The sequence below is a fragment of the Chelon labrosus genome, assembly GCF_963514085.1.
Source record: "Chelon labrosus genome assembly, chromosome: 16".
Classification (NCBI taxonomy): Eukaryota; Metazoa; Chordata; class Actinopteri; order Mugiliformes; family Mugilidae; genus Chelon; species Chelon labrosus.
The window spans coordinates 20,544,917-20,563,426 of NC_140349.1; the positions used below are offsets into that span (position 1 = coordinate 20,544,917).

The 18,510-nt window shown below is 44.7% G+C and overlaps 1 protein-coding gene across 1 annotated transcript in view; it reads left to right on the plus strand.

Annotated features, from left to right (window-relative positions):
* The first annotated feature begins 1,434 nt into the window (after positions 1–1,434).
* ptprua (protein tyrosine phosphatase receptor type Ua) overlaps positions 1,435–18,510 on the plus strand; it is a 211,022-nt gene continuing 193,946 nt past the window's right edge. Inside the window, exon 1 of the mRNA XM_084562776.1 lies at positions 1,435–1,682. Coding sequence (XP_084418902.1) covers positions 1,613–1,682 — 70 coding nt within the window. The 5' untranslated portion in view covers positions 1,435–1,612. The remainder of the gene's footprint in view (positions 1,683–18,510) is intronic.

Consider the following 18,510-nt stretch of genomic DNA (forward strand, 5'->3'; position numbering starts at 1 on the left):
TGGCCGACGCTTTCTGCTTCATTTTGCTTCCAGGAACTTTTTAACAAGAAATTGGTTAGAAAAATCACAACTGCAAAATATCCCTTAAATGTGACCCTGCTTTAATTTAAGTCTTTAACTTAGCAGAACATTAATAACACAGGAGTACCAGTCAAAAGTTTGGACGAAGATTAATACTGAAGACATCAGAACTATGAAGGAAGACATCTGGGATTATGCGAAAAAAGGGTTCTCTCTTAATCATCTTCGTGAGATAGTTACATTGAATCACCTGGAATGGTTTTCCAACAGACTCGAAGGAGACCCAGAGGGGGTTTAGGTTGGGTGATTGGTGAGGTTCAGATCATCTGACGCAGACCTCCATCACTGTCCTTCTTGGTCAGATAGCCCTTACACAGCCTGGAGAATGGTTCCTCTAAACTCAAACCAGCTGGGATGACTTGCCGCTGCAGAACGCTGTGGTAGCCATGCTGGTCCCCACCAGCAAAGCATCCCTACACAATCACACCTCCTCCTCCATGCTTCACGGTGGGAACCACACATGTAGAAACCATCCGCTCACCTTTTCTACGTCTCACAAAGACAAGGGTGGAAGCATCATCTCATCAGATCTCATCAGATCTTCCATTGGTCTAATGTCCATCCTTTGTGTTTATTTGCTCAAGCTATTCTCTTCTTTTTTCTTGTTCTTCCTTAAACATGAAACGTATTCTGGTTTGTTTAACACTTGATCGTTTACTACATTATTCCATATGTGTTCATTCATAGTTTTGATGTCTTCAGTACTGGTCTACAACATAGAAAAATAATAAAAAATGAAGAAAAACCATTGAATGAGAAGGTGTTTCCCAACTTTTGACTGGCATTGTATATCAATTATACCATTTCAGCTGAAAAATCGAATTGAAATCGACTCTTTAAAGCCTTAAAAGTAACATTTTTAATGTTTATCTGATATTATTGGCATTTGTGCATCTCATTATTTGGACGGTTTGCTTAAAATGTTTAAAAGTTTGGAATATTGTCCAACAATTGTATTATTCGTCTTATTATTTTACTCTTTTAGGGAAACTTAGGCTTTCTTTGGACTATTATTTTTTTTTAATTCGAAAATTAAAAACAAATCCAAATTAGATTCAGGCTTAGACCTGGGTATTTTTATTTTATTTTATTTTATTTTATTTCATTTTATTTATCGGCGGGACGGAAGGGTTTCGTATGTACCGGCGAGCCCGTGATGTTCCACCTCCTCGCCACGTGGGGTCGCTGCAGAACCGCATTCCCGCGTCCCACTTGCTCGCTTGACAGTGCGAGCTGGGAAGAAAGAAAAAAAAAAAAAAAAAAGTAGAGGAGCCGTTAGAAGGAAAAAGGGGGGTCTCTTTTTTGAACGCTTTAGCTCGAGATCAGATGCTCCCTGTGCGGGCTGTGGAGGGAGCAGTGCAGGCGGCTATGAGTGGAGCAGAGCGCACAACTTCTGTCCTGTCCTCCTCCTGCCGCCGCCGCCGCTGCTGCTGCTGCTGCTGCTGGAGTTTCTTGTAGGATTTGGTTCTTGTGACAAAACGTGCTGGACTTTACTACTACTTCTTCTTCTTCTTCTTCTTCTTCTGCCAACATGTATTCAGCAGCGTTGCTTCTGATGCTTGCCGCCAGGATCTTCGCAGACAGCATGGAGGGACCGTCAGGTAAAAGAACGAAAAAGGAGAAATGTTTGCCACCCAAATGTTTGGATTTAGCGAGCACCTGTAAACCTCCCTGCCACGCAGAGATGCTGCGTTTAAAGTTGACGATCGGGGTTTAAAGTGACCCTCTCCGAGCGGTCTAGGCGTTTGTGTTGAAATCAGGTGTTTTGCCGTGTCAAAAAAAAATAAATAAAAAAGTTGTCTCGTGGGTGCGTGTGTTCAGCTGCTCCAGACAGCTGTCCTGGCTCGCATTCCGTGCTGGCAACTTTCTCCTTTGTGCGCACACTGAAACGTTAAGACCCCCAGTCAGCATTAAACGCATCGCCTCGCATCCTCGTGGCTTCGATTCATTACAGGGTTCAGTGGCGTGGGTAGGACTTTCTGGGGGCAATTTTAAAGATCAGATCTGCTGAGTTGGGGTAAAAAAAAAACATATATATATATAAGACTAAAAATGAACTGGGATTTAATATTTGAATGCTGATCAAACACACACACATGCACATCCTCTCCTTCTACTCTCACTCTGTCTATCTGCATCACAACTGTCATGTTTTCATTGCTGTAGGTGGCAGCCCCCATTTTCCACCCCAGCGAATGTAAACACCGTCTCGGTGCTTAACCCGTCCCCTCCTTGGATTTTTATATAAACTTCCCTGCGTGCATGTCCCCAGCGTCCATGGAGCACCTCGACTGTGATGCAGGGGGGCGACTGGCCGAGCTGCTCAGCCTGTAGCACAGTCAGTCATCCGAGCTGTCCGGAGTTTTGCACAACTCGGGGAGGAGTGCGCGTCTTGTGCTGCTGCAACAAACCAATACAGTGGAGATGAATTAGTGATGCCAGGGTCGCGGCCCAAATAACTGCGCTGACAGCTGATCCAAACACCCTCTGTGTGTATCCGTCAAACGCAGTTTTGAAGTGTTTCTCAGTGAGGGGAGCTGTGATTGAGAGCCGTTAATACCTGAGCTCCACAGAGACTATATATCTGACGCGGGAGTTCAAATAATCTCCTCCTTTGCCTGTGTCTAATTTAACATTTGAATGGCCGCCGGAGTGGTTCGTGGTGATTCCTAAAGGCCTCTGACATTACCTCCCGAATGCTGTCACATCCTCGTCGAGCCGGCCTGAAGTGAAAGTGCCGGCTCATTTCCCTCAAGAATGCTTTGCAACTCGTGCGATCGCCGCAGTCGTGGTATAAATACTCGTGGGTTCGCGGGTGTCGGTTACACGACAGCCAAAACCAGTTGCTGGACAGACGTGCACCGGGACCCTCCCATGCTCTCTAGGATCAGATGGGTTCTCTGGGCTAGACTGAATGCAACAAGCCACCTGTCGTATAAGCTTACACAGGACAACGGACAGGACTGTCTCGAAGCCACTCGGCATATGTTCAGTTTACTTGTTGGAAATAAGTTCTGTCATCAGGAACTGAGTCTGTGTGGCGGTAGAGAGAGGTATAGAGAAAGACAGTCCTACCGATTGTTCCGGTGCTGTGTTGAACTACATTTCTCGGCACTGAAAGTAGTTGTGGTACAATGGTACTGAAAATGTTGGCATTGAATATCTGGTCAGTCTCAAATTCGTATTTTCTGATCTGAATTTTCCAGTTTCAAATCATTCCACAGTCATCTTGTACATCTGCATTTGTGTTGATCCAGTAGCAGCTATTGCCAGTAGCAGCCATTTTCATTATCAGCTGATCTGTGCATTAGTCTTATTGATTATCAAATCTCAGAAAATATCTCCAAAGGTCAAAATTGTTGCTTCCTTGTTTCGTCCGACAAGATGTGTTCAGTTAATTACTGAGAAGCCGGTACCAGAACCCTTTCTTAAAAAAATAACTGAAAAAAGGAAAAGTTGTGGCTGCGGAGCTGACTAGTAGAGCCAGGTTCGCAACAGGTTGTCAGATATTTAGTCTCTTCTGTTGCTTTTGCATGCATAAGTACAGATCGCTTTGGGTATCGTTTGTCTTTTGCTGTCAGTACCAACACAATATCCACAATATCATACCTTAATTTGTGGCACTGCAGCCGAAACAAAGAAATTGCAGATATGACAAAAGTTAGCAGGCCTGAAACGCGTCATTCAGCACCCATCAACATGCGAAACGCGTCATCAAACGGAGTTGCGAAGGCACAGCGGCTGCAATGCGGTGATCCATGCGCTGAATGCTGTGAAGAGCTGTTTTTCAGATTGGGAAGGCGCTTTTTGAAGTTTGACGACGAGAACCGAGGGAGAAAAAGCGAGGCAATAAAATGCGGCAATATTTTCCAGCAGGATGGTCCCTGCCTCAATGCCCAAGTCAACAGGGTGCCATGAAATGCTGCTTCTCCAAGAGACTGATGCGTCAGTCGGACCGTAAAGCTTCCTGACGAGAGGTCAAATGTCAAGATGCTGCCAGTCTGCTGGCTTACAAACAAGTCAGTCGCATGTTATTTATGAAGTTTCCCTTTGGCAGCCTTTTGGGATTGGCAACAAGTTGTGTCATGCAGCTTTAATGTTGATCGAGGGGAAAACATGAGAAGTTGCGGAGGCACCCTCGCTTTGTGCTTCAGCTGTATTCATGAAGAAAAGCTTCGGTATCAAAGCTCCCGTTCCCGCGTGTGGCCGCGTTTGGAGGTCTCTTCCCTCAACTCCGTAATTTCACCTACAGAACCTGTGATTGCTGAGGTGAAACCTGCCCTGTTGTTCAAATGCGCCCGGCCCCTGTTAGTGCAGGCTCAGAGGAGCCGGAGCGAAGAGGTAATTTAATCTTGAAATGAAACCACGTGAGCCGACTCAAACACTGAGCGGCGCTGACATGCAGCTCCAAACAGCCTGGGATTGGAGGTCGGGAAGAGGTAAAGCTTGAAAAGCCCACCCTGAAAATGGGCGCTCACACGGGAAGGTGGGCTTTTGTGGTCTGCAGGGAGGGTGTAGTGGGGGGACCCTCGGCGTGTAGCGGTGTGGATTGAGCGCTGTGTTAATCCAACAGAAAATAACACACACGCGGCTTTCCTGGGGCAAACGCGAAGCTTGAACATGAAGAAAATGGAGCAATGATGAAACGCGGCTGTTCCGAAGGAAATAACACAAGATTCTTTAATAGAACAATGGCGAGTTGCATAATGGCTACACATTGTCAAAGAAAATGACTACACTGTAATTACAGCTCGTGATAATGAGATGGCAGAGGAGCAGGCGCCGCTTCGGCACCAGTTTGTATAGAAAAATCACAGACATCTTACGAGTTGAAGCCGTCCACGTTGTTTACCAGACGGTTGCATGCCGTCAGAGCTGTGGGACCAAATTTCAGAAGCCGCACACTGAACGATGCGGCTTTAATTGTCTGTTTGCCTGGAGAAAAATGGACACGGTTGGCTTGAAATGGATAAAAATGACCAATTTGGACTGATAAATTGCAGCCCACGTCTCACTCTTCACCTTTCTGATGAGCGCTGCAGCGTTAGATGGATTACATGTTACTAACGGCCTACTGGAGGCTGTTTTTTTTCCATTTAAATGGATGGGTCGAGCATCAAATGCATGTGCATATTCATTCAACCAGAGCAGCCTGAGAGATGGACGTGTCTAGAAAGAAGCAGGCCCGGCTGAGTTGGAAGTCAGCAAGGCCTTTCATTTCCTATATTCCACCAGCTTGATAACAGCTGAGGATTTTTAATTGCCTCCGCTGTTAGTTTTCAGTACCTCTGTTCATTTCTGGATTTTTTTTAATGTCACTCTGGCTAATGTAAACTTGTAAAGTTGTCGGACGGAATAAAAATGCCCTTTGTAGTCATCACAGCGGAGGATTTCTCAGGCCGGTGAATGGCGGAGACACTCGGCAAACTTCAGTTTCCGAGTGTGTATAACTTTCATATTACTTCCGTTTATCTCAAAATGATTTCCCCTTATCGTTGAAGGAGGAGTCAGGGCTGCCGTTGTGCGACCGAAGGCAATTTTCTCCATGGAAGTGGGGTTGGTGAAATGCAGTGTGGCCGTCGACCGAATAGTTTGTGCTCATCCAGGGCGAACTCCAGCTTCTTCTGCTCCGTCTATCTTTCAGTGTCATCGTATCTTCCGTAGTCGTCAGTCGTCTACAGTATTGGGGCAAAGCTCATTACAGTCACTAATCCTAGTATTGCTGTGTCACATTTAGGCATTTAGGTTTGCTGTTTTAGCACTGAACTGTATCTGACAACACACACATTGGTGCAGACGTCTAGGTTTGTCGCAGGTTTGAACTCGGAGTCTGGAAAAGCGAAATAATGTGAATTCCTGACCGTGACTGCTGCATGTTCCAGACTTGGTGTAATGGACCACACTAACGTCGCCGTTTGTTGGGTGAATGGCCGCAAAGATACCATACCGTCGCTGGCAGTTGCATCTAAGCAAAAGCCAATTAATACTCACACAATTAAGTTAAAGGAGTTAATGGTCTTTAGCCATGTAGCTAATTAATGCAACCTAAGTGATGTGACTACAAGGTTAGCCCGGGATAACCATGCATGGCCGCTCTGGAATAATGGGAGATTTGCTTGCTTGAGTAGAACATTAGTTTCTACCAAACAGGGGCGTTTAAGGTTCATCCTGAAAGGTTCATGGTTTGGGGTCTCAAGCACTAGAACGGCCTTTCACCGTTGGGCTTGAGCAAGGCCCTTAACCCTATCTACTCCCAAGGGTGCTGCATCGTGGCTGTCCTTGTGCTCTAACCCCAGATTATGTGAGGATAAGAATTTTACTGTCCCTTGTGGTGAAGACTTCTTTGCAACCTACAAACCCGCACCACACATCACTGTGATATTGCTCTGCTGACGTCCTCTGGATGTGACTTGACATGATTTGCGGATCTAGGACGTCATCGCAAACCACGTTAGACTGCACCTATGTACTATATGTAACCATTAAGATGACTCAACATAAATATTTTAGCTTCTACAGGAAGATCAAGGAGAGGGATTTTGACTTAAAACCACTGACATATTTAGTGTATTACATCAAATTTAAATAAGGGATATACAGTATGATGACAAATCCTATCTATTGGAAAATGGTCTTCATTTCACTGTGTCCATATAGGCAACATTGACTGTAATAAAAGTAAAGTAATGGGTATTTGCATTTGCTGTTGAGCAATTACTAGTGTGGCAGTTAGATTTTCAATTACATTTTTTTTTACCTTGCCCAACAAATTTGTTACATCTGATTTTCCAAACCAATTTAATCAGGTGCTGGAAGCCAGATGTTGGTCCTCTGTGATGGAGGTAACAATCAGACCGTCCCTGAATATTATCCCCTCTTGCAGTATCCTTATGCCATTAATCTGCCACCGCTGCTGCTCGCGCGCCCATCACCACCACGCTTTGTTAATGGAGCTGACAGCTCTGCCAGGCCACTTTGGCCTGAACCCACGTAGGCGTCTTCGCGGAGAGAACCGGGGCCGGCTTTGGCTCTCCAGGTGCTGGAAATGTGTTGTTTTTTCGCTTTTTTTTTTTTCCCCTCATCGACAGCAAATCATTATTGAGCAGATGGAGGAATGCCAGCGGGCGCCTTGCTGCCTGTCAGGCTGATTGCTAAACATGTTTAGACAATAAAGTTAATTTGCTCACTTTAAGAAACCCGCGCTGAATGCCTACGTTGGTGTTCGTTTTAGATGACTCCGAAGGTAGCTGCTGGGTGCCTGATTGCTGTTGCTCAAACCTTCCTCTGTGACTCATTTCGTCGCTTGCACAGCTCTCTTTTCTTTCAGCAAGCTATAGAACAATGTGTTGGATTAAATACTCATAGTTGAGGTGAATAAATTCGCATGATCATGTCTCGGCTGCATGTGGAATTTGGATGTTGGAATTTGCCGTGCTGTGTGTGTGAGTCCCGCTAATTGTACAATTATAGCGTCTCAAAGGGACTGACCTGTTGCTGGGGCAACAGAAGCCAAGGAGTTTAAAGCATCCAGACTTGTTAAACTCTGGCGATACCCGAACGTCAGTTTGCTTTTTAGCAAATTTTAGCAAAGCTCCAAGTGCTTGACTTTCTTGTGTCCCTGTCTGCCACAAATTGCGTGTGAAATCGTCCACTGAATATTGAGATTGTGAAGAGTACGCTTTGAATGCAACCATAAGGGCAGGTTACAGCGAAACAAATTGCACTAACAATAGCGTCTAAAAACTTGTCAGGGGCTGTTTCAAGGCATTCTGGAAAATTAATCAAATTAGAAGAAATTGTATTTCTGGTGTGGCCACCTGCAACCGAGGTGCATGGAGGAGGAATAGTACTAAGGCTGTGTATTGAACCCTTGCTACTTGTTGTAATTTTGTCTGTATCTGTGCCTCTTCATTGGTTGGTTGGTAGTTAGCTGTAGGGAAAGCGGCTACACCAGAAAAGCAAATTAGAGCACTTCATCAACATTTAGTATCTGGAGTGCTCTCAACATCACAGCCTGATGATGGATAACAGTGTGCAGTGTTGGAGGGAGGATTTTTCCTTTCAAGGATAATTTACCTCGTAGTTCTGGAAACATTTGCTTGCAGCACACAGGCGTGGCCAGCTTGTCGGGAGTGGCAGGTGAGATTGATGGCGTAGAATCCCGTTGGTTGTTGCTCGGACTGTGTGCATGTATTAGGGATGAGGCGTACACACAGATGAGATATGCAGGAGCAGGACTGTTCTGCAGTGATGGCTGCCTGTCCATTTAGTCCAGCCCTGCTCTCTGTCAGGTTCGGCTGCCGCTGCCATTACCTTCCAGATTTGTCAGAGCCGCTGACAGCTGACCACGAATAATCTCTATGAATATTCCTCCATCGCTTGTGCTGCCCAGCTAACGGTGTGTTTGCACTCTGCGGCTAAGCCAGTTGTCCAAGCTGATCCCCGGCCATGAAACCTGCGGTCATACCTGTCACGTCTGATGACGGGTTGATGCCAGTCGCGGCACCGGCAGCGGACTGGAAACTGTCCCTCGCTTATCGCTGCGGCGCGAGAGGACAGAGCCGCAGATTCAGCAGATGGGGTCAGGGTTCAGCCACAACATGATTTTTTGGCGATTCTGTCAGCAAGTGTCACTTTAGATTGAGATGACATCTGAGGCCAAACTGCGGGAATGGCATTCCTCTCGCTTGCTTTCCTCCGTGCAGCTTCTGGGAGAAAATAACTGCATGATGCCAAAAGCTATTTCTTTTCAGCTCTGCTTCCTCCTCCTCAACTCCTTATCTGAGAGCTTTTCCTCTCAAGCTCACATGTTTAGTCCCCCGTGTCATTAATGTAGACGACCGCAGTGCTGATAAACTGAAGTTCGATTAACTGCCAAACCGCTAACTCACTCCTCCACCATTAATTTATTTAAGATACTGAAAAAATCACTGATATGGAGCAAGAACCGAGGTATGGAGGTCCCATGGTAGCTGTAGATATTACACTTTAAAAAAGTAGCCGTTTAAAGTTATCAAACCTGTGGGCCTTGGAGTGTCCCTGTGGCACACGAGAGATATTAAAAGTTGAAGGGAAACTTGTGAGGGAAAAAAAGCCAAATAATTAAATAAATAATATGACATGCCCCTCACTGGAGTGAACAAGGGCACAGTGGTAGCGCCTGCTCACCCCTGTCAAGGTTAGCAATGCCCCTCCTGAGCACAGCAGGGGAGGTTATGCAGCATGAGCAGCAACACCTGTGTGTCTGTGGGACGCCTTCGTCGCCGGCTTCTTCACTTCACTCTTCGGTAAAAATGGATCGATGCCAGTTTTTGTTGCTCAGTGTTGCCCTTTTCAAAAGCATCATACTTTGTAATGGTATACAGCGCACGGAGTGTCAGAGCCACAGGGTGCAGGCTGGTGAAGTGATGAGTTATACCCTGTACTGTACTTCAGAGGTGCTTTTTGGGCACATATCCCCAAATTTCCATGTGCAGCTAATGTGTGGCTGGTACTTTGTATGTCAAGTCAGAGTGTCTGCAAGAATCAATCAATAGTGGGACAGGGATGCAGAGATCCATTCATTTCTTTCCTTATAATGACTCAAGTGCCAGTGTCCTGTTTGTCCCTAATGGAACATTTGTACACCTTGCCTGTCCATTCAAGTCACTGACATTGTGCTATGTCTGAATAAATATATACAGTGCCGCATGAAACTTTCCTTGCCCTTCAGAACTTGGTGTGCATGTCAGAGTGGCAAGGACAAAGTCACTGTTCTCTAAAAAGAACATTTCTGCCCATCTGCAGTCCTCTAAACTTCATGTGGGTAAGCCAGAAGGATATTGGAAAAACGTTTTGTACACAGATGAGACCAAAATAGAATAGTTTGGTTTAAATAGTGTTTGGAGATGAAACAGCACTGCATTCCAGCATCTGAACCTCATCCCGTCCATGAAACGTGTATGTGGTAATGTCCTTGATCGGGACTGTTTTGCTTCATCTGCTCCAGGATGGCTTGCCATCTTTGGTGGACCAGTAAATTCTGAATTACCTGTCATTGTCTGTCAGCAAGACAGTGACCCCAAGCACACAAGTCGTACTACAAAAGAATGATTCAAGAGCAAAATTTATGTTTGGGCATGACCTGAAGCAAGCCGAGGAATGGACGAAGTTTCCTTCAAGCCGCTGTAGATGACTGATCAGTTACCAGAAACTTTGTTATTGTTTTGTCACACCAGATACTGAAGACAGGGCTTCACATACTTTTGTAACTCACAGACCTTTACAAATGATTTAACACCCAAAAACAATGGGATCACCCAAAAACTGTGAATCACAGCACGCGGCATTTGGATATTTTCTCCCTAAAATTATATATGTTTTGTTGTAATAGTAGCCCTTGTGTAAAAAATGGCATATGACATCTCAAGAGAGGATTTCTCTGCATATCTGGACAGTCCCTACATGAAATAAGTGTGGTTTAGTGAAGTTATGGACTTTGTAGGACACTGCGTCTCCAATTCAGATGTCAGAAAGGTGTGAGGTTCCAGACGATATACAGCAGTCTGCAAGCGCTTCATTTGGAGCGCATCGACACCTTTATATGGAGCAGTTCCCGCTTTGATCAAGAGGCACTATTTCCAACATGATGTGTGAAAGTCGATGACTTTTCCTGGATAAACAACTTTCAGACTGAAATTAATAACCACTTTCCCTGTAGGCGTTCCTACTGAGAATCGAACCTTTAACCCTGGCAGTGTTAATGCCTTGCTTCCTCATCCTCGACCCCTTGCCTCCCAACCCATCTGTTCTTCTTCTTCCTGTTCTTGAAATAACTTGGCATGCACATTTTTGTTAGTTCTATCTCTTCTTTTTTTTCTGTCTACCTTCCCTCTGACTTCTGTGTGGATAAGCCACATTGGCAGTGATTCAGAAAGTTGTAGTATTTTGGCAGTTAAAAGAAGTAATAGCACTTGGGCCAGCATCCGCTGTGATTACCTTCCAAACTGGATACGCATCAGTAGTGAGTACGTTGGGTTGTGACACGTTTGGCCTATGGACTCAGACAGATAAATGTAAAAGATTACGTTCATGAGCAAGGAGCTGATAGATCATGGCCCACATTAGAATGAGAAGGATGTTGCATCTGTGTGGTCACAGAGGAACATGCTTAGCCAAGGATGATTGGAAGTGCCTCTGAAACCCTCCGTCTGTTTTATGAGAGGTATCGCCGCCAATGCCCTGAGTTGACGTTTTTATAAACTTTGCGTTCCAGGAGGCGCTAAATGATTGATTCAATAAGTAAGACTCTCAGGTACTGCATCTCAGGTGGAAGTGAAGAAAAACCAGCAGAGAATGATGTAAAGGAAGCACAGGAAGAGAGGAGCGTGGAGTACCGGAGGATGGTGGGAGATTATTGATTACATCAGTGGGAGCTGTTTGGTGGAAACAGCATGGAAATCAGCTGGTGGTAGGATTTCTGCCTGTGCTGCAAGTCTGCGCATCACCTTTCATCTTCCCTCCACCGTCTGATCTAGCAGGCCGACTCGAGGTGAAAGTAACTCAGGGGAGGCGTCTCCAGATTGGCCACCAAGCATGTGTGTCCCTCTGCCCTCCTGGCCTACACCCCTAATCTCAGCATCAATAGAGTCTGAGCAGATGGCACTGTGGCTGGGGTCACCAAGCCCATACACAATAATAATAGGGCATGAGAGGATGATGAGGCTGGCCCAGACACTGGAGGGATGATGCAGGGATGACCTAAGTACACGTTAAAAACAGATCTACTTTGCTTGCCCTTGCATAAGGCAGCAGTTGACATATGTTGTTTGTGAGTTGGTTTAAACACTGCCTCCTGTATTTTGACCTAGAAAAGTGATGAGAGCAGCAGAAATCGTTGCCATCAAAGGGCTGCACTGGTTGGTTATTTTCTCCGTCTCATGTAGAAAGTCTTTGCTGGTGTTGATGTTTTATGAAAGTGAAGAAAATACTCTGTCAAGGGCAGAAAAGTAGCTTTGGATCCATGACACTACAGTTCTCTAAAAGTAATTACAATAACATTTGATGAACATTTGAAGTTTGATTAGGCAATACAAATTATTAAGGGCTTCCTATAGATACAGGTTATTTCATAACTGTGTTTTTCTTTAAATGTGGAAGGCCAGCAGTGATCATTTATGCCAGATACATTTCCACAATATTGAGGTTTATATCAAAACGCTAGGACAAAATGCACCCAAAGCTGTTTTTTGGCTCAACAGAAATGCGTTATTAAAAGTAAGGCGAGATCACAAACCTCCTAAACCTCCAATGTTAACAGGCTTAAAGCACCATTTTAATCAAAGGGAAATATCGGCAAACGGATGTACCTACCTGTTTTTGAGACAAAATCAGCACTATGTAAGAGCTCTCAACTACGCTCGGCTTAGTTTTATTTGAATACCACTTCAACTGCAACACGCTTGATCCAATTTGCTTTATGATGCAGAGAAAAGGAAACAAAAAAAGAGAGAAGTGACTGAAAAAAATTCAAGAAGACCCGAAGGCACAAGAGAGGACATAAATATCAGCAAGAGTCCAAAGTCAATACTCTGCCTAGTGAGTCCTATCCATTATTAGTGGAAGGTTGAAAGCACTGAGGGTAAATATGTAATGACAGCAAAGCACATTTGATATACTGAGAAAAAATAGCCTGGCAGGAAGACCAACTTTCCTGTTTGACAATATTTTGTGTCAGAAAGTTTCTCTGAAATCGCTCCGCTCCGAACTGTTCCAGCAAAATTTGCCAGCCCAATCAAGTCATTTGGGCAGGCTTTGGACAGAGTAGGAGTGACGTAATCATAAATGCCATAAATGAGTGTTGTGGAAAATGGCTTCGCTGTCATTAACAGTTTACAGCGATTCAGGCATTTATCGAGAATGTCACTAAACTTCCTTGCTCTGATTGGTTATTGGACTATCTAATTGCGCACAGACCTATTTTTTTCTTTATTGTTTGTGTTACCAGACTCGTATTCTGACACTAGACAGGAAGGGATTATTATTTAGGTGTGTTATGCTGGTAGCCGCTAATGTAGCCTGGAGGTGCTAGCTTGAAGCCAAGATGAGCAAAGAGGCCGAAGAGTTTGTGAGCTCAGTTCTTTCTAGAACCATGAAAGACTTTATACAACATTTCTCACTTATACAGTGGAACTCCTCAACACCAAGTGTTATTGGGTAAAATCTGTGGCCTCTCCTTTTGCTACCTCATGAACGGACTAATATTTAGCTAAAGGTAGCTATTATTAGCTAATCCTGGTTAGTTTATTGGATTCAGTTGGTGTTGAGTTAATGGTTGTAAATGATAGATCAATTTGTGATATGAGCTATTTCTACATTCGAAAGATAAATATTGGCTTGCCATAAATACCACAGACTGAATTAACATAACTTTGGAGTCCTACGATCCAGGAAGTGATGTCCTGGAGGCAGTTCTTCAGCTCTTTTAATTTACTTTAGTCACAGGGCTGTTAATGTAAGTAAAGCTTGATGCTATTAGCATAAATGTAAAAGAAATATTGTGCTATGGGATTATATAAAATTTTGAAGTAACTGGGACCAAGTATCAAACTTTGGGGGACAGGGCAGGAAAAGACTCCAGGCTTAAAGCAAGAGCTGAGTAGAATTGCCTGACTCAGCTGCCAGAAAAGGTCATTTTTTACTTTTTGTTATGCAAATTAGCTACCTGACTTCCTCTTCCACTTCTATGCATATTATATGCAATGTGCTTAACAACTAGGCAATTTCAACTTGTCAGTACTTAAGCAAAGGAAGGAGCTACGGTGACCCTGATGTGGTTAGCGGAGGACAGGAATGTATATAGAACAATGTACGACATGTTTGTCATTGTAATTCCTGAGGGACGGTTTGCGCATAAATTGCTTCTGCCTCAATCTGCGCAACCACGCCCATGCAATTCTGAAGCTAGTCCCAGACACCTCTAATTATATGCACACAAAAGTAGGCTAGGCATTGTTTTCATATCTCCACCTCACCACACTTCATCCCCCCTCCCCCACGCCACTCGCCAACACTGTCAACCCACTTTCTGCCAGGACGGAAGACCTGTTGTTAATTAAACCTGCCAATCGTAGAGAGAGGAGAGAGCTGGGGAGGGAATGGAAGAGAGGGAGAGAGTTTCTCACTTTTTCAGAGTGTACAGTGATGCTTACTTTATAGTAATAGAGTCAGTCACATCTTCATTTTAGAGGCTTTGGCCAAGGACAGGAGCAGCTGACTTAACCGTGGTTGTGCAGCAGCCGTGTGACAAGTGTCTGGTCCTCAGTCTGTACATGCATGAGTGCATTTAGGGAGGGTTTAGCAATTAAATGGGGGACGCAGATCAGGAATCCTGTCAAAAGCGACAGCTCTCTTTTATTCTGTCGGCAGAGAAAGTCATAGAGTTAGGCTAACGAGCTCTGTTGCACTGTTCGGCATGGTCACAAACCTCTGTTTTCCTCTACATCCTTGCGTTGCTGGCACAGTCTATAACCCCCATGCGTTGTCCTTGTTTAATTAAAAATGAGCTGGAGAGGGATTACAGTACGACACAGGATGAGTCTGTATAGGCAACGAAGTGAGAGCATAAGTCCAGTCACTAATAGAAGGTTTAGTGTGGCCAGTTGGCTGGGCACAGAATGGACTGGGGGGGTGGGGGGAACTACTAAAAGTTAACAAGTTTGTCCCATCCGTGGGTTGGCCAACATGCCCTCAGCACTCTCTTACCTAATTAAGTTGGTCTGTTTGTGCTTAATTATGCTAAAGGCGTGCCTGAAGAGCTCACCTAATGGGCTGCGTACTGTTGCACAGATGTGAGAATGCCCTGCAACAAAACGTACCTTAAAGCCTTTTGAGAAAGTGCATGCTGACACACTAGCAGTGACAGACACTCACGCTTAGATAAGGGGAAAAATGAACAGTGCACACTTTTGAGTGGTGATTCTGCAATACCTTTTGTTAGTGAAGTGTACTACTCCATTTACTGTTACTGCTACATTAATACGTATTGTGACTATTACTACTACAAATGCTGCAAATTATAATTATAGTGCTGCTGCTATAATTTTACGTCGGTTCAGCAGTAAATCAGTAAATTGGTTTTAGCTAAAAGGAACTATTTTTCCAGACATTATATAAATACAAATCAGCCACAACATTAAAACCACAGGAGAAGTAAATAACATTGACCATCTTGTGACAGTACAATGTTCTGCTTGGAAACTTTTTGACATGGCATTCATGTGGATGTTACTTAGACTTTAGATCCCAAACTGATCATGTATCTGTGGGATGATCCACAGAGGCCCCTCCCCTCAACCCATAGGACCCAAAGGCCCCCACTAACAACATTATGTTGCCAGACACCACAGGACACCCTCAGAAGGCCCATGTCCATTCTCTGATGAATCACAACAGTTTTGGAGGCACAAGGGAGACCTACACAATATTAGGAAGGTGGTCATAATGTTTGGTGTATATACTATAGCTCCTGCTGTTATTGCGGATGCTGCTAACACTACAACGTTTGCCTTTTGCCAGCAACCAATTAAGAATAAGGAAGCTGTTGCATTGTTCATGTAGTCTGCAGTTGATCTAAATAAGTCAACTTCATCATATTCTTATACAGTACATACTAACCATAGTTTAAAGCTGTAACCTTAATAACAGTATCTGCTACTGTCTTAGCCCCCTCCCCCTGTGGTTTGAACCAAGGATATAAAGCCCTGACTCTGTGAAGCTAACAGGACCGCTGGACACCTGACTCAGGACAGACATCTAACTTTTGCTGGTGCAACACAAGACCCCGGGGCTCTGGGGAATTCTGGTGGCGGGCTTTGCCAGAGGGCACCTGGGCTCCCAACTCGGACTCAGTGATTGCTGCAGCAAAGAAAAAGAACTCAGCAAATGTGTGGGCGTATGCGGGTTTGCAAGTTTTGACCTAGCCGGGGGCGTAAATAAAATTGTCCAGCAGTCGCCCGATTCCATCACTGAGATCATTACCACAGGTGTTTGAGCACTTGCAGATGCAGGTGGAGACGTAAGCTTTGACCGAAAAACAACCTTACTACTCAGATTTTTCAAAAAGTTGCCATAAGGTTATAATAATTAGGTAGGTAGTGGGCCTTTTTCACTGTCACTAACTTTGACAGTTGGTCTTAATGATGTTGACATTTCGAATATGCTCCGGAGAAAATGTTGTTCGGAGCAATCGCCCTCTCCCTTCATGTTATGAAAAACAAAATCACTGGCATGTGAAATTTGCGTGGTAGGAGAGGAAGAGGAGGAGGAGGAGGAGGAGGGGAAGTTGTAGCAGGAACTGGGAGGAGGGCACAAGTTTTTTTTCTAGTTGATTAAGCAGCTGAAATCATCCTTTGTGAAGGCAGGGTTGGCGAGGAGAGGGAGGGAAGCTAAACCTCCCAGAGGAAGGCCTTTTGGGTTCATTGCTGCTGGAGTGATGCGGGTGGGGGTTTTGTTCTGGGCTCAGTTTCAGGGGCGTGGGTCCATTCAGAGGCAAGACTGGAGGCTCACGGATTTATTCCGACCCAGTGGGCAGCTGCAGCGGTGCCGGCAGGCTGCGCTGGAGGATTTAAAGCCCTATCGCAACAGCATAGCAGCATGCTACTTGCAGAGAAAACGAGGGCAGGGAAGCAAAACCATATACTGTCATTATTGGCATCTACAGGAGACTGAAACTTGGGGATGGACAGAGAGAGAGCGAGATTGCTGCAGAAGGGGAGGCAGAATATAAGATAAAGGAACAAAGCGTCCGTGTTGGACAAAGGACAAGGCAGGGGAAAAAGTAACAGCAGACACTGAATGAGGAGTGAAGAAGAGAAGGATGTTAGGAGAGGAGGAAGGTGAGAGGGCTACTTAGTGAATGTGCAAAGGATAGAGAGCCTGTTGTCTGCTGTTTGAACACAGCAGAGCCACTGTCTGCAGCTGCATGGTCCCCGTGGCGGAGCTCCATTTCAGGGGTTGTGTATATACGAACAAACACACACACACACAGAGAGGACTCGCACCAAAGCAAGGCTTCTCATTAATGTGCGCAGCGGCACAAGGCTCATTTTAGAGACCATTACGTCCGGGTAAGAACTGCTCGTTTGTCAAGATAGTGCTGGAATTATGTCTGATTTGTCTTCTTTGTTGTGCTACACTTGATATACAAAGTCAAATCAGTCCACTTCATCTGGGACTGCATAATTCTCAGAATGGGAAGGATCCATGCTGTGTATCTTTACATGCAGAGAGTATATTTATCTCCTGGACCTGTGATGTCTCTGCCCTGTTTCACGATTTCAAAACACCCAAGGGAAACTCTTCATTTTTTGTGAGCCAGGTGGAAGAGATGGAGCAGTTTGTGTGCACACTGAAACTGTGTCTGGGTATATATTTATAAGAATTCAGATAACACTTCTTTCTACTCAGGCATAAGCTCAGCAATTTTTCTGTGGCAGCTTCCCCAAAGTATTGCCCTCCAAGTGGCACAGTGTACCAAAAGTCAGTCTTAACCAGGGATGCGATGCGACTGCAGGGCCATTACATGGGGGAGCGTCTGGGGCTGTCTGCCGGCCTGCTCCAGGGTTACTGATGATGAATGTGCAAACTCAGGAACTGTGTCCTCAAGTTGAGACTGTACAGCCTGACCTTGGAGCAATCGTGAAGAAGATTCACACCTCTAGACTGATTGATGATCAGCGGACCTGATCTCTCACCTCCAGGCTTTGTGGCTGGAGTGGAGAGGCACACCACAACTATTAGGCCGATGTATTGGCCTGCTGTCACGTAGCTTTTAATAACAATATAAATATTAGGAAGGCGATGTTGGCTGGGTGTTATGTATGCTGTTAGCATCCAAATATATATATATTTTTTTTAAATCCTTCAAATTTCCTTTTGAACCATAGAAGATTTTTTGAGGTACATGCTTTTTTTTCATGCCACTGGATGAACGAAACTTGGAGGTTATCTGGAAATAGCTAGCTAGAGTCACTCTTACAATGGGTAACCAACTCACAGTCCTATCACAAGTTATGAGTGGCGTCTCATTTCACTTTCAAATTATCCTTGGCCCCCATACAAACACCACACCAACACCTCTCAAGAGCCACTCGACAAAAAAAATTGTTTTAACAGTGAACAGTGAGGTCCAGCTAAAACTGAGAAGCTTTATAAACATGCAAACACCTAACTGTCTATAATGTCCTTTGCCACTAAAAAACAAATGAGAGAAATCAATTAGAATTTAATTAGTGTCCAAGCTTAATGAACCAGAGAATATGGCCAACCAGGGACTGTCTCCGAAATGGCCAAGTAACCTAACCCTTGTTACTATCCTTAAAATGACTGAAGACTAACGTGCAGTTTATACATCTGCGTCAATCAGACCCTACGCAGGACTCCAAAGCCGTA